Source organism: Hyaena hyaena, unplaced genomic scaffold (genome assembly GCF_003009895.1).
Source record: "Hyaena hyaena isolate Hyena2069 unplaced genomic scaffold, ASM300989v1 scaffold_241, whole genome shotgun sequence".
Lineage (NCBI taxonomy): Eukaryota > Metazoa > Chordata > Mammalia > Carnivora > Hyaenidae > Hyaena > Hyaena hyaena.
The window spans coordinates 1,298,389-1,325,394 of NW_024080875.1; the positions used below are offsets into that span (position 1 = coordinate 1,298,389).

Below are 27,006 nucleotides of genomic sequence, written 5' to 3' on the forward strand. Positions count from 1 at the left end.
AAGATGACTACATCCCAGGCAACACCCTGACAGAAGCTTTGTTAAAGAGGCAGAAACAGAGGACTTAGCTAAGCTACATGCAGATTCCTAACCCACAGAAATGGTGAAATAACTTGGTTTTACTCCATTTCGTTTGGGGTTACTTTATTATGTACTGCTAATTAAAACAGATTTCAAGAGATAAAACAAGAAAATTATTAATAATAAATCTATCTATATGTGGTATTTCTTTCTAAAATCAGTATAGCCATTGTTTCTTAAGCAAGGGTGTTTATCAGAATAACCCAGGGCTAAGGGGAGTGTTAGAAGGGAGAAAGAGGTGGGGAAAGTAAAGGAGGGGTAACAAAAATGAAGGAAGACAAAGTCCATTTTGTTCCAATGGGATTCCAATGCCTCTGGTTCGGGACATGGTAGGTGAGGCTGTCAAGGTCATTGTCCCAGGATTTATCTCCTTGTTACAGAAGGGCCCTGGCTCACCATGTTCTTCATGTGGCCTCTCACGATCCATTGGTTTCCTGCTCCTATGTACCATTTGGATTTGGTTTCCAAACTGTACTGGAGACAAATGAGAGTGAAGAGGGATACCACTGTGGTATCATCAGAATCTTATCCCCAGACCTTATCCTAGAACAGGCTTAGCAGTCAGATTTTAGGAAATGGCTCCAGCAGAACCTACAAAAACCCACTGAAACATTCTGTGGTTGAATTCATTTATTCTGCCATGGCAAAGCTTATGAAACAGCAGTACTGACAAAGAGTACAGTGAAATGTCCTTTTCACATGTATAGTCTCTTCACAACTCCCTCAGATTCATGAGCTAGCCAAATGGGGCAAGTTTCATTTTCAGTCATGTCACATTTTCTCAAACTACTAAGTAAGATTTCACGTCATATCCAGAAAGGATTGGCAGACTTAGAGGTTCAAACAATCCCTAGAAAAGGTAAATAAACACCAGGGAAGAAAAAAAAAAAGGACAGAGATGTGACAGGTGTTTTTAGACTATGTTAACCTTAATAGGATAAAAGCGTTTAGTCAGAAAAATGTAACAGAACATTTAGTCTTCTCGAGTGGCTGAGATATAAGTTGCTTAGTTATAGAAAGCTCTCATAATTAAATATAGAGTAACAACCACTAAATAACAATCAATTAGACATTAGCCTCATTGCTTGAGATGTCCCATTATATTCCCTTCCTATACTATACCCTATACCTCAACCTAACTGATCAAAACATGTTAGAAAGGTCCAAAATGGAGATGCCAAAGACAAAAAGTGCCCAATTCAAGACCTGATATATGTAGTTGATGAGAATAAAATGATAGTAAAAGGATACTACATCTCACCAAACAATTCCATTTATGAGGCGCCTGGGTGGCTCAGTCAGTTAAGTGTCTGACTTCAGCTCAGGTTGTGATCTCACAGTTCGTGGGTGTGCTGTCTGTGCTGACAGCTCAGAGCCTGGACCCTGCTTCCGATTCTGTGTCTTCCTCTTGCTCTCTGCCCCTCGTCTGCTTGTGCTCTCTGTCTCTCAAAAATAAATAAAAATGTTTTTAAAAAAACTTGAAAACAATTCCATTTATAATTTTACTAAAAAGAATAAAATGCATAGGAATAAACTTAACCGAGGAGGTAAAAGACCCATACTCTCAAAATTGTAAAACATTCATGAAAGAAACTGAAGAAGACCCAACTAATGGAAAGATACTCCATGCTCAAAGATTGGAAGGCTTACTACCATGAAACTGTCCAGACTCCCCAGAGCAATCTACAGATTCAAAGCAATTCCTATCAAAACACCAATAGCACTTTTCATCGAACTAAAACAAGTAATACTGAAATTTGTATGGAATAACAAAAGACCCTGAAAAGCCCAAGCAATCTTGAGAAAGAAGGACAAAGCTGAAGGTATCACAATCCCAGATCTCAAGATATACTACAAAGCTGTAGTAATCAAAATAGGATTTTACTGGCACAAAAACAGAGACATAGGTCGATGGAATAGAACAGAGAGCCCAGAAATAAACCCATACTTACATGATCAATTAATCTATAGCACAGCAGGCAAGAATACGCAACGGGGCAAAGGCACTTTTAATTTTATCCAAAAGTGTCAACAGAAGGTTTCACACAATTATTTCATAACTATTACCTGGCTGGCATCAACTGTAAAATGCATCCTGATACTAAAACGTAGGAAAATGTACATCCTGCAATAGAGAAAAGCAGTTTAAAGTCTTTAGAAGTTATTTCCTACTTGAGGAGTCCAGTTTCTGGTAAAAAAAACAAACAAAACAAAAACCTATATGACATTTCAGGACTAGCCATAGGCAATTACACAGGATTTACCTGGCAGGCTTCACGGAAGAAAGTTGTCCTCCCCACATCCAATTTGAGGTACAACCAGTGCACTGTAATCTCTGAAAGCTGTTGCAATGAAGCACTTGGCCCAGGTGACTCTATTTGGAAGTCTCTCTGTAGCGGAAAACTGTAAGACAAACTCCTTCATTCTGACCTAATACTTTTCCACTCCTAGCCCTTCTTCTTCTTCCCTCCACCACAGAAGGTGGCTCACCATAAATCTGCAGAAGACTTTTGTTTGTGGCTCACTCAACACCACCCAATATCCATGATGATGCATCTGATCCTCAGCCAATAGGCCATTCCAAAGGGAGAAGTGGAACTGGGAAGTCTTTTCTCTGGTTTAGACTCATAAAACTGAAGTGACTAAAAGCTTGACTGTCACTTTCATTTTGATTCGTTGTTTAATTCAGTACTCCAATACCTGGCAGCTCAGCTGAGTTTCTGCCATGAATCAAGTCCAGCAGAATGCAGTCAAGAAATCTCAACACAAAGCATGGGTCTAGTCAGAGGTTCTTAAGAAGTTCATCAGCCAGGATTTCCCAATTGTTCTCTTCCTCTGTGTACTCAAGTAAATGTTGAGCAACTGCTGCTTATTATAAAACTGAGTTGGCTGTGCTAGACATGACAAAACTTATCAAATGGAAACAATTCACAACACTGTAGATATGTACTTGGATGACAAAAATATTAATTTTCATGAGAAAGGAATTGAAGAAAAGAAGGAAGCAACTAAACTATGACAATCAAGGAAGGCTTTGTCAAAGAAATGCACCTTCAGTAGAACACCAAATTAGTACAATTTGGCTAATTAGTGTACAAAACTTATGTGTAACATATTATATTAGAGTATGCTATTCCCATTCTCAAAGAATAGAGAGTCCTTTTCTAACACTGAGGAACATTTTCCAGGCTAGAGATTTGTAGAGTTTTGGGTGTATTTTTTGGTAAATTAGAGGTGCATGCCCCTATAACAACATATTTTCCTCTGCAGGGTGACATGGAATGGACTGTAGGATTTTTCATCCTTTCAACCTTGTTTTGACTACATTCATTTTCCTTTGGTTTATATTCCCTATATCCAAACTAGTGGGTTACAGAAAGGGCACCTGAGTATTTTCCCTCATAATTGTTTAGCTAATCTACTATTTGGCAAGTAATAGGCAATCTGACCAGTTAACAGCCAATGGGCTGGAAAGAGGCATCCTCCAAAAAGGTATAACCTTTCTGGTCTAAATAGCTATACTTTGAAAGCTAATTTAAGGAATAATTCAGTTTTGGAAAAGAAGCCTGGCTTTGCTCCACCTGTTCAATTAGTTTATTTACCATGCCTCACTTTTCAAGTCCACTTACGTTAAAATAGGTTGATAACATCTTCAAACCACAAATATTTAAGTACTTTTCAATGCCAGAGAGAATTTCATGCTTTCCTAGAGCTTTTAGTTCAAACTGAGTTTATACTCTAGAGCTACACTGTTGATCAAGAAGCCAGTTGCCACATGTGGCTATTAAACACTTCAAACATGGCTAGTCAAACTGAAAAACTGAATTTTTAATTTTATTGAATTTTAAATCTGAGAACTGTTACAATTACTGAAAATTTTTTAAAGTGTGTTTAGAACAACTTGGCTATCTATATTAGATATGTGAATCCTAACACATTATGTATATTTTACAAAGATTAAGTAATTTCCAAAGAAAACCACATCTAAAATGAGTTGTGGGAGTGCCTGGGTGGCTCAGTCTAACTTTGGCTCAGGTCATGATTTCATGGCTTGTGAGTTCAAGCCCTGCATTGGGCTCTGTGTGGACAGCTCATAGCCAGGAACCTGCTTTGGATTCTGAGTCTCCCTCTTCCTCTGCCCCTTCTCCACTTGTGCTTTATCTCCCTCCCTCCTTCTCTCTCTCTCTCAAAAATAAACATTGAAAAAAATTTTAATGAGATATGAGGTAATTACAACAGTGTAGTGATTTCAAAAATTTAGTACAAAGAAAATGTACAATATCTCATTAATTCTTACACAGATTAAATGTTGAAATGATATTTGGGATATACTGATTACATATATGGTTCACATTTCTAAAGTACAGGACTGCTCTAGAGCAACGCTTTGCCCATAGAAAGCTTAAACATGGGGCAATTTGGGAAGCTCTACTACATAAACCTCAACTCACACTCATTTTCTTACTGTTCCCTTTCTTTCTTCCCCTGTTTTTTTCTCCCTACTCCCTCTAACAATGACGTGCACTAGACTCTTAAGAGCTAGAAAGACTAATGACCCAGGGCTTAGATGATTCAAGGGAATCCTTCTCTTACTGGTTTAGAACTTAAAAAAGAACAAGGCAATGATTCAGCAACTCCAACATATTAGGAATATCTTAGAAACGTAAGGGAAAGTGTCAAAGAACTTTGCATTTCCCCATGGATAGTATCAGGAGTCATTTTCTATTAAGTCACTAAAAACTTCTTACACCGTTTTTTTTAAGTTTTAAAATCACAAAGTTCTGAAATATTAGTAAAAGATAAAGTAGTTACCTTATTCTAAATTACATTTATTTCATAAATATGACATATTAAATAAAAGGGAAAAGGGCTTTCCACAAAGCATTTTTGTTGTCCGTCATCACAGAATGTACTCACTAGGTTATCATTATCTGTACTTCTAACGGTCACTCTCCAACTCCTACAGCATTATCAGGCTACACAAAGAGAATGAGAAATGTTTTATTTAGAAGTTTAAATAAATTCATTGCTATTGAAGCCTATCAAGAAGTTAGGTTTTGTTCTGACTCAGTTTAATACAGAAATCAATTGACTATTCCTAAGAACAAAACTATTTCATCAGTATTGGCAGAGACTACTGGCTGATTCCCAGCTTCTGGGGCACACAGAGAAGACAACTTTTCCCAGCTCCCTTACAGTTCGACTCAATTAAGTTCTCCACAGAAGAATGTGAGAAGAGATGTATATGCCATTCCCTTGCCTGACCCATCAAAAGCCTCCCTATGTCCATGTCCTCCTTCCTCTGCCCCCATTCTCTTCCTTTCTCTAGCTTGATGAAAGGACCATAAAGACCTTGGAAGCCATGTATCAAACACTGATGGAAGCCTGGAATCCTAAATAAATATTTGAGAGGCAACATACCTACCAGGAATACCCTCCTTGGAAAGTCAAGGTGGGCAAAAAAAAAAAAATAAATGTATCATAAGTCACTGAAGTTTTGGGGGTTAGTAACAGGTAGGGTCACCCTAATAGATATTATCTATTATCAGTGACCCAAAAGGCTGTAATGTAGCCTAAGTACAAAACATTTCCACAAATCTCGCTGTCACTACTAAGATAGCACATCTTTTAATTCTATTTTTTTCCCATTCTCTTATACCACTCATGTATATGGTTTGCAAAACCTGACTACTTAAAAATGAAAACAGATGTAGAGACACAAATATGTCCAACAGGCATATGAAAAGGCACTCAACATCACTATCTACCAGGTAAAAATAAATTAAAACCACAGTAAATGGCTAGAATTAGTAATACTGGCAATACTAAGTGATGGTGAGGATGTTGAGCAAATGAAATACTCTCAAAATGCTGGTGGCCGTGTTAAATAGTACAACCACTCTGGAAAAATCTTTGGCTGTTTCTAATAAAGTTAAACACTTATCTACTTTATGACCCAGCAATTCCAAAATTGCTTATGTACCAAAAGACTCACACAAGAATATTCATAGGAACTTTATTCATAAATAAATTGGAAACAACTGAAATGCTTATCGACAAGAAATTTTTAAAAAATTGTAATATATTCATGTGACAGAATAAAAAAATGAACTAGTGATACACAAAACAACATGGATAAATTTTATGGTGGACAAAAAGCCAGACACAAAAGAGGGCATACGTTATGATTCCATTTACATTAAGTTCAAGAACAGGCAAATCTAATTTTGATAACAAAAATCAGAATAGTTATAACCTCTGGGCAATTTCTCAACTGGAAAGGGGAAAGAAGGTGATAGAAGTATTACATATCTTGATTTGGATGATGTGTGGAAATATATGCAGGTACAAATTTAAGCCATATACTTAAGATTTGTGCCTTTCATCATAGGTAAATTTTGTTTCAAGTTCAAAAATTAAAAAGTTAACTTGTCCCAGAGTACACAATTATTAGTAAGTTGTGGAGCTGGGGTTCAAACTTAGGTCAATTTGTCTTTTCACTAAAGTAGGGTTTTTCCTACCAAACTATATACACAGATGAGAAAACTACAAAGTCTCTTTAAAACTTAGTTTAAAGAGGCAATCAGTCATCACTCTATGTATTTTATACCTAATCCCCACACTATGGTAAACTGTACTTGTTATGGCATTACATTCTACATCAAATGGTGGTATTAATTTGTGACACTATATCAACAATACTTCTGTTTACAGAATTGAAAAAAAGTACTAGAACCAAACTTTCTACAAACTCGGGTGACTGGTAACCCAAAAAGATAATTCAGAAAAACAACAAACATATTAAGATGAAACTGTCAGAACCTGCATTGCATTTACCTGACAAGAACACACTGGATAATTACCATGTGTGTGTTATCAAGAGTAAATCTTCAGTGGTGGAACATCTAAAGAATGATGAAAAAATTAACAGATGAGGTATAAAGTAAGAGGCCAGAACAGTCAATTAACAAGCATCACTCATGCCCATGTGATATTAATAGAGGTCCAACCACTATTGTTGCAGGTGTGATCTGACTTGTTTCTTAACTATACATTTAACACTGATAAAGCAGCTAGTATACTACTTGTATAAGACTTGAACATCAAAATACAACTATATCAACACTTAGCTATGATACTCTGCATTCTTACACAAGACTGCCTCTCTTAAAAAACACTACTACATGCATTGTGTGACTTCTTCATTGGTTACAGATGAACAGGGAGAAAAACGCAGTCATGGTCTTCTTTTAATATATAAGCAAACCAAGGCCTAAAGCAGATCACTCACAGTGCTAGAAACCACACATGTCAAATGTTAAGGCTACTCCAACTAGTTAGTTACTATGAAGCATCATGCATACCTTGTTACATAAGAGCTCCATCTCTAAAACATATAAGCTTTTAAATAAATTGAATTTCTGTTGAAAATATTTTAATTCCCTACAATGTAACCCCCTTTTCAAAACGAAGACAAAAATCAAATTAAAATAGACATATCCATCCACGACTTTGGGATAATCAATATACTCATATATTCAGAACTAAAAAAAAGGTGGTTTTTGTTCCTGGAATAGGGAGAAAAAAATCCTACAAACACATTAGACTCCAGTTGCAGAACACACTAACTGGAGAACAAAAAAAAAAAGGCCTTTGAGGAATTCTCACTCAAAATCTCCCAAAGAAAAGTAAATTCCAATACCCTACACTTTGATGATTTGACAATTATCCCCTAAATTACATCAAAACAATAAATCATTTAAAGGATTAAGGAATTTACCTGGATCTCCAGCCCCCAAACTTGAGTCCACCTCATTTGCTCACTTCTCTTTCAGCGTCTGTACTCTCTCTCTTGACATGAATTCCTCATTGGCACTACTCTAGAGTAGGAGTCTTAATCTGCTGTTCTGAGCCCTTTGGGTGGGTCTATAAATGGATTTTAGAGAGGCTAATAAGACCCCTGAGATTGAATGTACAAGTGGGCTCTGTATATGTGATCCAGAAAGTTTAGGAACGGTAAAGGGAGAGTCCAAGCACAGCCTACAGTGCCATCCCACCTCCAGTGCACCCATTGCCCAGGCACCCACCCTTCCGCTGAGGTTCAGCCCCTTGGGTCTCTTCAGGCCAACCTCCAGCTCCACCCCGAAGGCTCCCACCGCCCCACGCCCTCACTAGCTGTCATTTCCGGGTTTCGGAACGAGCTCTGCCAGGTCCAAGAGCGAAGAACCACAGGTTGGGGCCGTGCCTGGGAGCCGCCTCCAAGAGCCCGGATGCAAGCGAACCTGCTTCCCAGCACCGGCAGCTTCATAGTGGCCACAGCCGCCGGAGCGGCCAGGCTCGGCTCTCTCCTGGCTGGATGCTGAGAGCGCCTTTCCTCACTGCCAGGGCCTTGGGACACAATACGATTCCATACTGGGCTAATTTTTACAAAAGATGTACTAGGAACGCAGTTAGGTAAAGGGTGCGATAGGGGCGGAAACGACGGGGAGGCGGGGGGAGGAAGTGGGGGAGAGGGGCATCAGGTGGATAATAAGCAAAAGCTCTGCCAACCACTCAGAACTTAACGACTAGATAGGTACCTTATATTGAACACATTTAAAAATCTTTGAGGAGCACACAAAACAAACAAAATGAAAAGCTGCCTTCTCCCAAATTAGAGGATCGATCAATAGAGCCATTAACCATACGTACTGGGTAAGTGTAAAGTTACGGGCAGGGTGAGAAGGCTGCTCTATACAGAAAAGTTATCAGTGGTGGAAAAGGTAAATCAGAAAAACCGTAACTACTCCACTCCAAGAACGCAGGAACAGATGAATTAGGTAAGTTTACCCTAAGTGGAATCAGGACCACTCCTCACCTTTATTTGCTACTACATTACCAATACTCCCAAACTTTTCCAGTATGCTTCATATTCCACATTTTGACCTTCCTACTTGGATTTAGGCCAGAACCTTTGGCTCATTAAAAACGCAGAAGCCTCTAGGGGAAAAAAGCTTTATTATTCACATCTCAACCGATGGTGTCTCTGGAGAGCAGGCTGTGATTGTAGAGTTAAAGAGATGGGGGGGGGGGGGGGGCNTTAGTGAGTGAAACTTGGTGCAGGTAGAGGGGCAAGTAGAACAAGAAAGGGGGGGGGGGAGCGCACCTGGGTGGCTCAGTTGGCTAGGCATCCGACTTTGGTTGAGGTCATGATCTCAAGGCTTGTGAATTTGAGCCCAGCATCAGGCTCTGTGCTGACAGCTCAAAGCCTGCAGCTTGCTTCAAATTCTGTGACCCTCTCTCATTCTGCCCCTCCCCCACTTGTGCGCGCTCGTTTGCATGCTCTCTCTCTAACATAAATAAAATATTAAAAACATTTTTTGAGAGGCAGAAAGCACGCAGACTGTAGGGCCTGCGGGGGAAGGTAGACATTGATGTATCTCGGTAAAGCCAGCATTCATTAGTTATACAACTTACTGAAGGCTTAAGATTTCTGATGCCAAGCAGCAGAACAACAAATGCTGAATGTAATAAAATAGGATAGTGAGGTTCAATTCCTAAGCGAGGCAGAAAATTCACTATTAAGCAGTATTTTAAAAAAACAAAAGAGGGGTGCCTGGCTGGCTCAGTTGGAAGAACATTGCAACTCTTTGATTTCAGGGTTTGGGTTTGAGCCCCATGCTGGGTGTAGAGATTAAATAAATAAAAACTTTAAAAATAAAAAAAAAAACCCAGAGGAAAATAAGATGGCTATTGGAATAATAAATTGCTTAAAAGAATCAGAGTTTAAAAACAGTAAAAATTCTACCTGAACATAACAAGCCATAAGACAAAAAAATGCATGAAAGATAGAAGAAGATCAACACAAGAAAGAAAACTTAGGAAAAATTATCAAAGAAAATGTACAAAACACTTTCAGGGCCAGAAAAGAATGATCTGCTGGACACATCAACTACTAACCAGAATTAAAAAGCCCATTCAAAACGTTAAAAAAAAAAATCAGTATCTTTTGGGATCAATACAGTAACCCAAGAAAGGTAATGATATGATGAAGAGCATGTTCTTTTTCCCAGAAAAGTAAAACAGAAAACCAAAGGGCAAAAGTGCTCAAAGAGAGTACGATGCAAGTTTAAAGCAAATTGGTATGTGGAATGGTTTTGGTTTTCATTTGACCATGACATTTAGAATTCTCCCTGGAAACACAGAGATCATAAAATTGGAAAAATAAGTTAAAAAAAAAAAAAGGAAATCAAACTGTGCTAATTGGTCCATTCAGCAAATAATATTTTCCTCTGCTTTTCCCTATTTTTTAAGTTTTTATTTATGTAAGCCCTGCCTACTGATTTCCAATTTTGGAACCAACCTATAAATGTAAAAAGAGAGACTTTACAGTTATAAAATAGAGCAGAAGTGTTAACTCTGGAAATGTTAATGTACAGTTTAAGATGATACAGTGTAAAAGCCATAACAGAGAGAAGAGAAAGGGTGAGTTTACCATCATCTCACAAAATATCCTTTTAACTATATTAAAGTTACCCAAGAAGTGAGACTGAGGTAAGTTAATCTTTACCTACCAGACAGAAAGCCAAGAGAAATCTCAACTTGCTGAGATAAAAATAAAACATGATACCAACTCTCAGAAATGGCGAAAGGCCATTAAACATGGGATGTGGAATAGCAATCTGGAAAGGAAGAGGCAGAATATTGCTTCCTATTATAAACTGTTCTATAGGATTTTATTTTCTAATCATACCTATACCAGTTTACTTTGATATATTTTAAATAAATCATTCAAATGTATACCTAGAAATGCAGAAAATAATTGAACATGGGGACATGAACAGTGGGTTTATAATGTTACTGGAACTAGGTACAATGTTCTCTCCCTATTTACACTGTTTCAGTAATGCTATTATGGAAATTTGACAAATAATGCAAATTCAGAAATATGTTTAAAGCAATTAGGCCAAAAGCTCTTTCAAACTATGGGAGGCAAAAATGGTCTGTAAATGTCCCTTGTAAACAAAACAAACTGGAGGAGAAAACTAAGACCCACAGGTACTACAAATAGTAACACAAACACTTTCTCGTTCATTTAACCTGTCCCAGAAATGAGATTACAAAGCCCAAGTTAAATAATTCCCATATTTTCATTTCTTGAACTTCCCTTTTTTGAGTTTTCTGTCTGTTCTTTGTGCATTCCTCTAATGGTATTCCTACATATCCACATATAATGAACTATTCACAGATAATTCATTGTAGTCACTGTAATCATTGTAGTCATACTTTTCTCTGTTGTTTACTCTCTATATAAGCAACTAATCCTTTTGTGCACGAATCCTTTAGGATTTTCAACCTTTGAGTTTAAAGTCAACTCTCATCCCCAATTCAAAAGTTTCATACTTAACTATATTTTTTTGTAGTTTTAATTCTTAATAATGCACATGGAACTGATACTGAATATGGCATGGGGTTGGTATCTAACTAGTCCTAAAAACATCTGTTGAATAGACCTTCTCTTTTCATGTGTGATACCTCTATCATAAACCAAATTCATGTAACAAGACATATGTTAGGGACATACTGCTTTGGATTTTTAAAATTTTTTACTGTTTTATTTATTTTTGAGAGAAAGAGACAGCATGAGCAGGGGAGGGTCAGAGAGAGAGGGAGACACGGAATCCGAAGACAGGCTCCAGGCTCCGAGCTAGCTGTCAGCACAGAGCCCGACGCAGGGCTTGAACCCACGAACCGTGAGATCATGACATGAGCTAAAGTTGGAAGCTTAACTGACTGAGCCACCCAGGCACCCCTGCTTTGGATTTTTTAAGTTAACGGTAACAAACATTCATAATGGTAATTTTTTTGTCTCCCTAATTCTTATTTATTTCAGGTCTTAATGTTCATTTGTTTAATGATTTATAGAGAATTACTTACATTAGAGACATACTAAATTTAAGACATATATTGGTCAATGAAAAAAGGATTCTTTCCCTCATTAATCTTAAAATATCAAAAAATTAATTGTGGCAAAAGTGAACAGCATTGTTTCTTGTTGATATAGTTTGAGTTCAAATAATGATTTTCACTATTACATTTGTGTATGAATGTATATTACAAATTAATATTTAATTTACATAACACCTTGTTCACTTCATTGGTTCTGCAAGGCTCAAAATTTCAAAATACAGGAGAACTATGATATGCAACAAAGAAAAATTTTAAATGCTGTTAGAAAACTAAGGGGGAAAAGTGTTTCATCCTTTATTTTCAAGCAAAGTCTGTAGAGAATAAAAACAAATATTTGTTATGTCACTGTATACAGAGCCTACATTGCATTTAATCATTTTCATCACATATCTGGTGATTTAAAGTCAAAATCACCTTAAAAGGCTTATGTCTTTCACTGTTACATGAAAATCATGTTACCACGTTTCAGTGACACACTATTGCTTTAAAGGCTCCTTTTTAAGTAAAAAAGGAGACAGTTTCTAAACAAAAGTTTGTGATAGATTCTACTGCTTGTTTTCGGATCAATAAACACCACACTAAGACTAGGCATCTAGACATGAAGCATGTCTAAAACCCCTAAAGAATACACTAGAAATAAGTAAGACATTCAGAATGCTTTAATCTTTCCAGTTAACACCATTTATATCAGTAACTGCAAAGTTGTTAATTTTTAGAATTTCACATAAGTAGTCAGCAAGAATTTTTTTTAAAGGGTGGGAATAAGAACAGAAGGACAGAAGATACTAGAGTGTCAGATTTTGCACTTCTGTTAAATTCAAAAATTAAAACTATTTTCTTCTCTGCATCAAAACTGTACCACAAACTTGAAGGATGTTTTAGCTTTAATCCCATGACTCATCGTCTACTGGACTGGGAGCTTGTGAAGAAGAAAACCCTGCTGTGTTCAAAGTACTCTTGCCCTGGTAATTCTTTAAAAAGAAAGAAAGAAAGAAAGAAAGATTTAATTTTATGGCAACTCTAAAGTTACATTTCCCAGACTCAGAGAAGGTACTCAAGCTTCCCACCATGTTTTCCCCAAAGAGATAAAGACTGGATTCTCACTAAATTTACTCCATTCGATAAAAGGCCCCTATCAACCTGGGCAGTCAAAATTACAAAAAATATTTCAAGAAAAATCTTCCTTTAACCAGTAGTTTTGGCAATTAATAAGCATAAATATTTAATCATTAGTGCATTCATTGTTTCTATTTAAAAGTGGTGCTGCATAACCAGCATATCAAAAAGGAACATGCAACTCACAAGATCTCTAGCATTTTGTCTTCCTTCATAATACTGTAAGAAGTCTAAAAACAAAGCATTCTTACAGAAAGTTCAAAAGAATCCAAAGGAGAATTTTAAATGCCAGCAAATTTGAGAAAGGAGGGATGTTTGAGCGTACATTTAAAGGTAATTCCTCACTTTTAAGACCAAAAATATATACATATGTAAAACTTTAAGAAACAGTAAACTTCAAGGTATAAAAAATGGCTTATATAATTATTGAATGTTATGGTTACTTCACAATATTAGTTACAACATTCACAAAGAGTAATTGGAAGCGAAGTTCTAAATTTTTCCCCTCAACTAACCTTTCTAGTATCAACTGATGCAAATACATTTCCTCTTCCACTACCACTGAAGCCAGGAGCATATGTACTAAAGGCAATTTCTTCCAACCATGCAGGAACATCCTGTTGAGCCTTTAAAAAAGAAATTATTAACTTCACATTCAATATGCATCTGGTCTCAAAGATTCAAACAGCTTACTTTCCCTCAATATACATAAATATAAAATGTCTTCTTTCAATGATAGAATAATATCCATTCAGTTTTAAACATTTAAAACTTACATCTGACAGTACTTTCACTAAAGGCTGTGCCAAATGGTTATCTGATTCAGGATCAAAAAACGAAATAGCTCTGCCAGTATTTCCACAACGACCAGTACGTCCAATTCGATGAACATATTCATCAATGGTCGAAGGAAGATCCAAATTGATAACATGTTGAACATTTTCAATATCCAGCCCCCTGGCAGCTACCGAAGTAGCAACAAGAACTGGGCACTTTCCACAGCGAAAATCTCCAAGAGCTTGCTCTCTCTCTCTCTGTTCACGGTCACTAGAAATCAAAGAAAGCATGTGTTACGACAACTCTTAAGAAAATTATATAGTGGGGGCACCTGGTGCCTGAGTCAGTTAAATGTCTGACTCTGGATTTCTGCTCAGGCCATGATCTCATGGTTCGTGATGTTGAGCCCCAAATCGGGCGCTACACTGATAGTATGGAGCCTACTTGGGATTCTTTCTCTCCATCTTTATCTGGTCCTTTACTGCTCACACGTGCTGTCTCTCAAAAATTAATAAACATTTTAAAAAATTATTACAATGAACCATTAAACTTCAACATATTTTCATTAACAGTAAAAATGGCAGCAATTAAAATTACTATCTACTTTTTACATACCAGATATTGTACTAACTCTTTTCAAGACATCATTTTATTTAATTCTCACAATAATACTTTGAGAGTGGAACAAATATCCCCATTTACACATGAAGTAAGGTAACAATGGTAGTACAGAGTGCTACAACACAAACAGGTATGACAAACATCAGGGTACCTGAGTTCCTCAGTCAGTTAAGCATCTGACTTCGGCTCAGGTCATGATCCTACATTTCTTGAGTTTGAGCCACACAATGGGCTCCCTGCTGTCAGTGTGGAGCTTGCTTTGGATACTCTGTCCTCCTTCCTCTCTGTCCTTTCCCAACTTGTGCACTCTCACTCTCAAAAAATAAACTTAAAAAAACTTTTTAGAAGGATGAGAAACATTAAATCTCACCTATTAATCTCTTACTAGTCTTGACAAATCATATACAACAATTTGATTAGAATGTTTTCTCAAAAAATTGTTTAGTATAATCTCAGAATTTTGTATATTCATTAGTATTTTAGATCCATGAGTAAAGTGCCAATGAAGGTGTGCTCATCTGACATTTTTATGCACTTCAAAAAATTTTTCAAGCAAGAGAAAGACTGGAATTAGCAAATGAAAAACTTAGGTATCAGAACCAGAGAGGCTTAAAGTGACCTCTCTTGAGAACTCTTCATCATATGGAATCTAAGACAGACCTTTACCTCACCCATCCCCACCACTCAGTTCTTATAAAAACTTAAAATGACTAACAGTTTAGATCCTGAGAATTCTGAATCCTAATCCTACGATTATATCATATCAGTTACATGCAGTGTTGTTTCTTAGCAAATAACAAATACAAATGTCAACTCCCTACTATGAAATCATATTAACCTACTCACCCATGAATACTTGTTGTTGATATTTTTTCTTGACAAAGAAAAGTAGCAATAAAATCTGCCTTTTTCTTAGTCTCAACAAAAACCAGAGTTCTTTCATCACCTACAAGACAATAAATAAAACAGTGATAAACAGTGAAACTATAAAATTAGGAAAAGGAGAAAAAGGCAAGGAGGTTTTAGGAGGAAATAGTCTCACCCACCACTGTATTCCCAAGACCAAGACCAGGCCTGGTAGGTAAAAGAAGCTCAAATATTTCCTGAATGGATGAATGTCAAAGATAAAGACTCAGAACTGTTTTCCACTTTGGGGACTAAAAAATTAGCTTGCCTTTTGCCCTCAAAGGCCAACACCAAAAAGTAGAGACTTAGGGCAAGATAAATAAATCTACCTGCCAACTCTTAGCAGTTACAAATTCATCTCGGGACCTTCATTCCCCTCTAATTCTGCCTTGACTGCCCAACATATAAGGCATCCAACCCAGGGATGACAAATCCTGCAATATTCTGTTTCAACATTCTCTCTTAATTCCAACCCTTTTATTCCCAAAGTATTATTTATCAAAAAAAACTAAGTAACTTTATCCTAGGATTTATGAGTCAAAAATATTTATCAATTAGCTTAAAGATTTTAATCAGTAGAACTTCATGAATGAGCCGGAGATTTTTTTCACACAAGGAATCTCCCTATGTTGGAGAGGAGAGAAGGTGATTTATAATCTTACTGGAAAGAAGACTGTATTACTGTTCATAATTCCTCTACCTCTTTTCCCTATCAGTTGGCTTCATTTATTCAACAAATATTTAGGGCCTAAGAGATGCCAGTCACTATTTCAGGTGTTGAAAATACTGCAAATTGTGGCGCCTGGGTGGCTCAGTCAGTTAAGTGTCCAACTTCGGCTCAGGTCATGATCTCACATTTCGTGGGTTCAAGCCCCGTGTTGGGTTCTGTGCTGACAGCTAGCTCAGAGCCTGGAGCTTATCTTCAGATTTTGTGTCTCCCTCTCTCTCTGACCCTCCCCTGCTCACACTGTCTCCAGCTCTCTCTCAGAAATAAATAATCATTAAAAAAAAAAAAAAAAAGGAAATACTGAAAATAAAACAAAGCCCTGGCTCTCATTGTGGAGAGGCAAATAATAAACAAATATTATGCAATCAATGAGCCCTACAACGGGAAAAAAAGAACCCCACAAGGATAGAGAAAGTCACAAGAGGGCTACTTTACATGTACCCTTTCTAATTAGATGACATCTAAGTAGAAATAAGAATAAAATAATATAGTGAACTACTGAGACATTTGGGTAAGAACATCAAGGAACAGGAAGGACAAATATAAAGGAAAGGCTCTGAGGCATGGGTGTTATGTGCTAAAACAGACACACATGGCCCCCATGTGAGCCCTACATTTTAGGTAGGGGGAATGGCAAGTACAAAGGCCATGAGGCAGAAACGTGCCTGGCACATGGGAGGAACAGTAATGAACAGTCTAGCTGGAGTAGGGTGAGCAAGAGAGAGTAGAACATGAAGACAGAGAAGTAATGGCAGCCGTATCACATAGAGTCTTGAAGCCCATTGGAAAAACTTCATTTTGAGAAGGCAAGCCACTAAGTTTTGAGCAAAGAAGTGACAAGATCTGATCTTTGTTTTAACCAAGGAGTTAATGGATTCTGAATAAATGTTGATTTTTGAACATTTTGCTAACAGATAAGATATAAGCAGTTAGAGAAAGAAATGAATGATGACTCCCAAGACTGTGTCTGAGTAACTGGAAAAACAGAACTAACATTAACTGAGATAGGAGATCTACAAGAAAAAAAGGCTTAGAGGTGATGTTTCATTAACTCTCAGAGCTATTAACAATCAAGCAGAGAAATCAAAAGGTAAGTGATTCCTACAGTAATAAATCACTTAAACCTTTGAGATATGGTCATTTTCATAGTATTAATGATTTTTTAATCAATTATTTTTCCACAGTTTTGAAAATCATCCAACAAGATGCCCAACACCAAAACTGATATACCTGATAGTATCAAGAACTTTAACACTCTTGAGTAACTGAAGCCCTGATCTCTTTTGCTGGTTCTCAGTATGAATCCCAAGTGGCAATAAAAGTGTAACTCTGCTGACTTACTCTAGAACTTTTCCTCTCTACTGATTTTGTATTTGTTCTAGTTCAGACAATAAGTCATAGTACCACTGGTGGCAGAACTAATTGCAAATTTAACTTTATGATCAGACCATTCAATAATCTCTATAAATGGATGAATTATAATTCATCAGAATTCTGATAAACTCTAACTACTTATGAATGAATACTGATGAATTATAGTTCTCTCTTCTATTGAGTGGTGATGGAAAATCCATTTTGTTAGTCCACTGTAAGCTAAGTAAAATCAACTAAGAATATAAAAAGAATTCTACTAGATACTATTCTACTACTTCAATAGTAGCTAGATTGTAATTCTCTGTATTTCTGTGGTCATTCTTGACTGTGACTGAAGAGGTAGAACTAAGCTATAAGCTCTTTAAGTGTCTGTGATTCAGGAAGAGCTTTTTTTTATTATTATGTGTAATCATTATGTTAAAACCTTGTGGAGGATACTAAAAAAGTAAATTACAACATCTCTTAAAGCCTCTTTAAAAAGCCTCACACCTGTCAGAATGGCTAAAGTCAAAATCAAAAAAACCCAACAGGCATTGGTAAAGATGTGAAGAAAAAGGAACCTTCTTGCACTGTTGGTGGGAATGCAAACTTGCACAGCCACTGTCGAAAAAAGTATGTTGGTTGCTCAAAAAATTAAGTAGGATTACTCTACAATCTATTAATTGTACTACAGAGTGTTTACCCAAAAACTACAAAATGTTAATTCAAAAGGATACATGTACCCCTATGCTTACTGCAGCATTATTTGCAATATCCAAACTATGGAAGCAGCTCAACTGTCCACTGACTAATGGATAAAGAAGATGTGGTATATACATACCATGGAATATTATTCATCCATAAAAAAGAAAGAAATCTTGCCATTTGCAATGACATGGATGGAGCTAACGAGTATAATGCTAAGCTAAATAAGTCAGTCAGAGAAAGACTACTACTGTGTGATCTCACTCATATGTGGAATTTAAGAAACAAAACAAACAAGCTAAGACAAATCAATAAGGACTCTTAACTACAGACAACAGACTGATGGTTACCAGAGGGGAATTAAGTGGGGAACGGGGTGAAATAGGTGATGGAGATTAAAGAATACACTTACCATGATGAAAAAAAGTAAGTAATAAATAAGGGAAGATAAAAAAAAAAACACAAAGGGAGGTAAGATATCTATACTTCACTCAAACTAGTATAATACTGACAACACTGTTGATACACTGTGATTAATTATGTATATGCACTGTAATGCCTTGAGCAACCACTAAGAAAGCTATGCCACGATATACACAAAAACTAAAAAAAAATAGGAAAATCAAAACTGAATTCTAAAAAACGCTGAAGGAAGACAACAGAGAAATGAGAAACAGAAGGAACAAAAAGAAGATAAAAATGAAATGGTACGTAAGAGACTCTTAAATATACAGAACTGAGAGTTGCTGGAAGGGTTGTGGATTGGGGATGGGCTAAATGGGCAAGCAGCATTAAGGAAGACACTTGCTGGGATGAACAATGGGTATTATATGTAGGGGATGAATCACTGGATTCTACTCCTGAAATTACTGCACTATATGCTAAGTAACTTGGACATAAATTAAAAAAGAAAAAAGAAAAAAAAGAATAGGCAAATATTATGCATGAATCTGAACTTAACTCTTTTTCAGAGCCTTGTAAAATCAAACCTAACCTCTTCACGTTTACTGGCACATGTAAAAATAAATGTTCTATTACACAAACATTTTAAAAAAATGAAATAGTTAAGCTCTAACTTCTAGTAATTGCACTGAATCTAAATGGTATAAATTTAAATATTAAAAGGCATAAAATCAACAGAGTGGCTAAAAACCAAAAACACAAGTATATTCATACCATGGAATATTCCTCAGCAATACAAAGAAATCAACTACTGATACAGTAACTTGATGATCTTAAGAGTATTAAAGCAGAAGGAAAAAGCCTATTTCAAAGGTCACATATGTATGATTCCATTTACACAAAATTTTTGAAATTATAATATTATAAAGATGGAAAACAGATTAGTGGTTGTGAGGACACAGAGACAGGCAGTTAGAGTAGGAGTCGTGGGTATAATTATAAAAACAGCACAAGAGATATCTTTGTGGTGAGGCAGTAATACCTCTGTATCTTGATGTTGGTGGTAATTACACAAATCCACCCATTTAGCAAAATGGCAGAGAACTATACACACACACTGTACCAGTATCAGTTTCTGCAAAAGTGAAGGTAAATCTGAATAACTACCCAGACTATTTAGAATGCAACCCAGAACAAGTGGAAAATATGAAAATGAGGTTACAAAATATGGAGGAGAGATCAAGAAGATCTAATATTATCTAATTAGTGTTGCAGAAGAAGAAAAGTCAAAGAGGGGAGAGGCAAAACTACAAAAAAAATTATAGTCTATTAAAACCTCTTTTAAAGCCTCTTAAAGGTCTATTAAATTAATTCTGATTTGGTTTACTGAGTTAAATAAAACAGAAAAATAATTTATAGAGGCAAACATTCCTAAAATTCCTAGAGAGTAACAAAATTGAATCCCTAAAACTTTATTTTAATTTTTTTAATGTTTGTTTATTATTGAGAGATAGAGTATGAGCATAGGAGGGGTAGAGAGAGAGAAACAGAGACACAGAATCCGAAGCAGGCTCCAGGTTCCAAGCTGTCAGCACTGAGGCCAACATAGGACTCAAACTCATAAACTGCAAGATCATGACCTAAGCCCAAGTCAGACGCTCAACCAACTGAGCCACCCAGGGACCCCAAATTCCTAAAACTTTAACTGTATTGTTTTTGAAAAAAAAAATCTTCCTATAGGAATTAAATCTGAAACATTTAAGACTCCAAGTACATGTAAATGAAATCTATGATAAACTCAAGACTAATTCAATAACTTCGGTTTAAAAAACAACACGTATTTTCTCTGATTTATCAGTTTTAAGTATAATACAAACACCTTATTTGAGTTGGCTTTTCTTAGCCTATATAGGTTAGCCACTCAAATAAGCTAATATTCTCCATAATGTTTACAAGTATAAAAACGTAGGGGCACCTGGGTGGCTTGGATGGTTAAGGTACAGCTTTGGCTCAAGTCATGATCTCATTCATGGTTTATGGGTGCCAGCCTCACATCAGGTTCTGTGCTGACAGCTTTAAGCATGAAGCCTACCTCAGATTGTGTCTCCCTCTCTCTCTGTCCCTACCCCTCTTGCTCACTCTCTCTCAAAAGTAAAAAATTTTTTAAAGACTTTAACGTATGAAAACATAAATCTGTGTTCAGTAAATTGATTCATTATTCAAAAGTATTTATATTTTGCATAATGTCATCCTGAAGATAATTTTCAACATCTTCAGTTTTGGGTAACTTAATAGATTATACTGAGTAAATTAGTGATCTGAATAAGAATAGATTCTCACACATTAATTACTAAACCTAAGTTTGTGTTCTTTTGCTTATTTTTCATATGCAGTATCTTTGAGACATTTTAATGGACATGTACATTTTTGCCACTTTAACATTTTGTACTTTCATACTTCAACAAAGTGTGCCGTAAGAAAGTAGTATAAAAAGTTCATGCGCTCTAGTAGTCAGCTACAACTCTTGCTTCTGACATCTCTCAAATGCCCATTCCTTAGTCCAGTTTCCTCTATGAAACAGAAGTTCCTATGGTTAAAAGTTATAATTAGCATAAGTGAGACTATAGGAGGACTAATATAAATGGAAACAGAAACTGTCTGTGATTTTGTTGTGAAGGAAAAAAAAGAGTAGCTTTTTCCTAATGTTGTAGCTCTCAAAATTTTGGTCTGTGGCTCTGACACTTTTAAATTCTAAAATTATTGAAAATTCCAGAAACTTTCAGTTATGTGGGTTTAACCAATGAAATTTACCATATTAAAATTTAAAACCAAGAAAAAATTTACATACTTATTTGAACGTATATTAAAACAAATAATTCTCAGTATAATAATGACAATTGTTTTACCATCTCCCATGAGAGGGTCTTTGGAGCTCTGAGGAAGACTCATGTTGTCCTAAAATGAAGTGTCAGTTTGCTCCAGAAAAGAACTGACACCTATTTTCAGTTCTTACAACATGAAAAGTTGCTTTTTCTTTTCCTTGTCATCAGTTTGTATAGCAGAGACTGTGTTGACTTTGCTATGTTTTTGCTTATTTAAAGGGAAAAAACAGCAGCAAAAGTACCACATTTATGAAAGAGCTATGGTTCTTTACAATCATGTTACCTTCTATATTTATTTTTAAATGTTTTATTGTCACTTAATTAAACTGATAACCAAGTACTGTTTCTCAGCCACCAATGATCCTACACTAATCAAAAGTTCAACTCCCCTCTGCCAACTCTTGATTTTACCTTTTTAAGAGTGGACCATAAATTAAGAAAAAAAAAATCCACCTAAACGATCTTTGAGATTTCTCAGAATACCCCCAGGAAAGGCACAGAAGTCTGTGCTCTCATTTTAAAAAATAAAACAGAGGCTAAAAATAATTAGGCTTGTTTGATGTATTACTATTTTTAAGAGCTTCATGGTAACAGTTGTCAAGTCAGAACAGATATTAAGCTTTCTCTAGATTGAAAGCTTGTACCTACATCTAGGTACGATGTAGACTTTATGGATACCTTTATGGGAAGTCCCTGGAGATGTGTAAATGCCCTTACTGTACATAATATGTTTTTACCTCCAGGAGAAACATTGACTAAAATACCTAGGAAATAACTCTCTAGAGTTTTTCTATATTGATCAGAGGCCTAGAGGTACAGTGCCTAATACAACAGCATAGTGTTGCCAGTCATAATTTCATTTATAATTTAAAATGTTTATATTTAGGGATGCCTGAGTGGCTAAGTCAGTTGAGCATCCAACTCCTGATTTCAGCTCAGGTCATGATCCCAGGGTCATAGGATTGAACCCTGCATGGGGTTCTGAGGGGAGTGTAGAGCCTGCTTAAGAATCTCTCTCTCCTAGGGCACCTGGGTGGCTCAGTTGGTTAAGTGTCTGACTTTGGCTCAGGTCATGATCTCATGGTTCATGGGTTCAAGCCCCGTGTCGGGCTCTGTGCTGGCAGCCAACTCAGAGCCTGGAGACTGTCTTTGGATTCTGTGTCTCCCTCTCTCTCTCTGACCCGCCCCTGCTCACACTCACTCACTCTCTCTCAGAAATAAATAAATAACATAAAAAAAAAATCTCTCTCTCCCCCTCTGCCCCTCTCCCCTGCTTGTGAGCTCTCTCTCAAGGGCACTTCCTGGGATGAGCACAGGGTATTGTATGTAAGCCAATTTGACAATAAATTATATTCATAAAAAAATTAATAAAAATTTAAAATATGTTTTTTTAAATACCTAAAAAAATAGTTTACTTCTTTCTTAATTTTAATCTAGCACCTTCTAGGCTAGTGGTTCTCAAATAGGATGTATAACAGACTTACATGTGGTATGTCGTATAAGTACAGAAAAGCAGATCCTATTTGCACTCAATCTTTTTACCAGATATTCTTAGTATGAAAAATGAGACTTACCCATTTTTATGAATCAGATGTAACAATGACATACTTCTTGGAAAATAGGTTTATTATAATCATTAGAGACATTTCATTAGACATCATTTAGACATTCATCTAAAATTTCTTAGGAATGCCTTTATTACCTTCATTTTGCAGTGCCACCGAAGTAACCAAATTTCCTTACTAGTAGCATTATTCTTATTATGAACCCTCATTAAATCTTTCATTTTCAACAATTATCAGTAATAAATTAACCATGATCAGTAGTCTTTGTATAGTTTTTGTTTTCTCTTGATACTTTCACAAAGGCTATACTATAAGCTACTATAAGCTAGCAGAGTTTCTATTTTTGTGCCTCTATCAAGCACTTCTAACTACTGATAGTCTAGGGTAGAAGGTTCTAAGTTGACACTGTTTTGATAACTTTTAGACCCTATCACTGGACAAACAGAATTCACAGGACTAGTTCCAAAGCAGACAGAATCATGAAAGTCTAACAGATGCGATGGAACAATAATTAATTACATGAAAAATCAGGGAGAGCTTTAGAAGATAGGAACTCACTTAAGCTGCTACGTATTAGAGATGTAATATGACTTAGTTTCCCAGACTTAATTTCCTATCAATACTGTTTGACTCTAGATTTGCAAAACAAATTCAAAGAGGCCTATACTGTTAATTAACAGTCTTGCTGCTTCTATGCAAATACGCTAAACATAAGGAGACCAGCCTTTCTGTGACCAAGAATAATCTCTGAGATTGTTGTGATCATGAGAGGATATGGACTATCAGGAAAAACTGTGGAAGTCTTTGAGACAACCAAGAAAGATGACCATCTAGCACACCCTTCATGGTTATGTGACTTTTACTGTCTTTTTTTCTCTTAAACCTGTATTCCAAATGACAGCAATGCAAATGATTCTTATCAATAAAAATACAAATCAAGTTTCCCCTCAAGTGTAACTGATTATTGCTTTGTGGATATTGACCAGTTGTACATTTATCTGTAAATTTATTTGGGCTTTCCTAATATCCTACACATATGTGTTCTTTGAATTCTTCAAAGTAGCTGTAACATCTTACTAGTTCTCCTAAGAATTAATGAGCTTAATAAAATGTATGATACATGTTCAACTAAAATTAAATTCTGAGGGGGCCTAGGTGGTTTAGTTGGTTAACCATCTGACTGATTTCGGCTCAGATCATGATCTCATGGTTAATGAGATCAAGCCCTGCATAGGGCTTTGCACTGAAAGTGCAAGTCTTACTTTCTCTCTCTAAACAAACATTTAAACAAATTAAATTATGAAAAAGGCAGTTGGTTATACTACTGTAAAATAATGATATCCTATACATTTTAAAGGCACAGGGGATAGGCTAGCAGACTTACCTTCAAAAGTAGAAAAAAGATTAATTATATGAACAAATATATGTAAAACTTGAGGATATACTGAAAGGATAGTCCATGCAGATTAAAAAATATATACATACATAAATAAATCATAAAAACAATGAACTGTAAACTATAGAACATTTAACAGTTTAAGTAATACCAATGGAAGTATACCAATAGAGCTCATACAATGACCTCAAATATTTCTCAAAGGCAAACCAGCACTTCTGAAAACTCTCATTAGGATTATTCTCAAATAATCTTTATTCCACAAATTCATACATAAAAAATCTTATGGTTATTAGAAATGTGTTCTAACTTCAGCAAAACTACATACTGCTCATCTCTTCCACATATGGAACTTCAATTAATACCAGGCACGTTACTTGATCTCTCTGTATTTCAGCGTCCTCAATATTAAAACATGGTTAACAAAACTTACTTCAGAAAGCTGTTTTGAGAATTAAATGAGTTAATACAGAAGTTATTATTTTAATTTTATACACAATATACAGTATGTTTATGAAACACTGGATAAAGCAAATAAAATTTCTCCAACTCATGATGAGCATCTGGTTTAACAAGTTTTGTGTTTTTTTTAAGACTCAATGAAAACTGAAGAATAAAAGCTTTTAAATGTGTTTTCTAAATCAATTTCCTTTTCCCTCCCCCCTCATTGTTGGAAATTAAATGGTTTCCTGTCTTCTCTTCTCATTCCTCCATCCCAACAGTGACCTTCAAATTGAAACAATTACTAAAATGAAGGAGAGGGGGAATGAAAAAATAGCATTTAAGTACACTTAGCCTGTGACGTAGAAAGAAGAAATTAAAATAATTACATTATTGGGTACTAAAGAGGGCACTTGTGAGATTAATCACTGAATTCTACCCTGAAACCAGTACTGCACTATATGCTAAAACTAAAGTTTAAAAGTTTAAAAAGGAAAAAAGTAAATTTTGCTACATATGGTAGACCGAAAAAAAAAGAACCCACCATATTTTCTCAGTAATAAAGTAGTTCCTGTAATGCAAAAATGATAAATAAAATAGCAATATTAAAAAGTTTTATTTCCAGGCACAAACTAAGCCTAACTCAGTCAAAGAAATATGACTTTCTTTAAAAATTACTTGGGGGGAGGGTGTGATAAATTTCTCCTCACTATCGTAAATAAACAGAACTAGATGTTTAAATTCCCCTTTGGCTCTAAAATTTTTGTATCTACAATTATGGGAATACTTTAGAAGCAAAAACTATGAAATAAAAATAAAGAACTCATTTAGGTGGAGAAAATGCAGTTTAATGTAAAGATATGTTAGTAGACCTTCTTATCTCTTAAGACAAAAAATATATACATTTTTCCTTGGAATAGTGTTTATCAAATCTTTTAGTTTTCAAATCCATCCTTTTTTTAAAAATCTTTATGAAGAAAGGATTACACTGCTACATAATTTACGGGGAACCTAAATCATAAATTCTTTTATTAAAAAATTAATTCTTTTATAAAGGAAGCTTTAAAGAGGAAACAATGAAACACACTTATTTAAAAACTCATACCAAACAATTTTTAGAGTAATTTTTTAAAAATTAGCCATTTTTTAAAATCAAAATCATGACAAAAAATAATTATATCAACGTAAGATACCTATGTTTCGTAGAATTTCGACAAGTTTTTCTCTTTTTGAGTACTGGCCAACTTGGAGAATGGTCTGCTGAACATCTCTACATGCTCCACCCACTTGTCCAACAGCAACAAACAAATAATCCGACTTTAAAAACTCCCCAGCCAACCTTCAAAGACAAAAAATTATTCCTTAGCTTATCCTCTTCCATTAATACTCATAATATTCACTGAATTTCTCCAAGTGTTACTTTAACATTAATTAGATTATAACAGCTAAAACAAGGTAGATAACTTACATCATCCAAGTACTAGTTCCAAAGATCAGTATAAAATGTTAAGATTTTGTAAAACACTAAAAAACTATTAGTGAAAAAGTTTGTGTCAAATTATGGATACAGTAATTTCAAGTCAATGTGGTAGCCATGCAAAACTATTTAAAATGTGTATATAACAATAAAAAAAAGTATGCTAACGTATCAGACTACAACAAATAGGAATTTTTGTTACAAACTGAAATGCAAGCCAGTGGCAAAAAGTTTGTCCTTCACTGAAGCTTTTAGGTATGTTACTGCTAAAAATTGTTTTCTGAAAATATTATTTGTTAAATTACTATACTTTGAACAATTATCAGCAAACCAGATCCTAGGTCCGTGCTTTTTATGCCATGACATATATAAAAAATGGTAGCATATTTATACAGCATGGCTGAGCAAAAAAATGAGACAGGAGGTGAAAGGCCTAAAGGTCTGGCCACACCAGGTTGTGTATGCTCACCTCAAAGGTTGAGGGTATCAGCCTGTGGACATGCACATAACTCACAAACAGCATATAGTTAAGAAGGCCTGCTTTAGCTCATCCAGCAACACAGGGAGGGGAGAAAGGGAACTGCTAATGAGTTGATTTTTTCTGGGAT

General features: G+C 35.7%; 1 protein-coding gene across 8 annotated transcripts in view; it reads right to left on the minus strand.

Moving 5' to 3' along the window:
* Positions 1-12,671: 12,671 nt before the first annotated feature.
* DDX4 (DEAD-box helicase 4) overlaps positions 12,672-27,006 on the minus strand; it is a 75,158-nt gene continuing 60,823 nt past the window's right edge. For all 8 annotated transcript variants that reach the window (XM_039244503.1, XM_039244502.1, XM_039244505.1 and 5 more), the window contains 5 exons: positions 26,115-26,260; positions 15,391-15,490; positions 13,923-14,193; positions 13,662-13,772; positions 12,672-13,001 (listed from right to left, as the gene is read on the minus strand). In XM_039244503.1, coding sequence (XP_039100434.1) covers positions 12,915-13,001; positions 13,662-13,772; positions 13,923-14,193; positions 15,391-15,490; positions 26,115-26,260 — 715 coding nt within the window. In that variant the 3' untranslated portion in view covers positions 12,672-12,914. The remainder of the gene's footprint in view (positions 13,002-13,661; positions 13,773-13,922; positions 14,194-15,390; positions 15,491-26,114; positions 26,261-27,006) is intronic.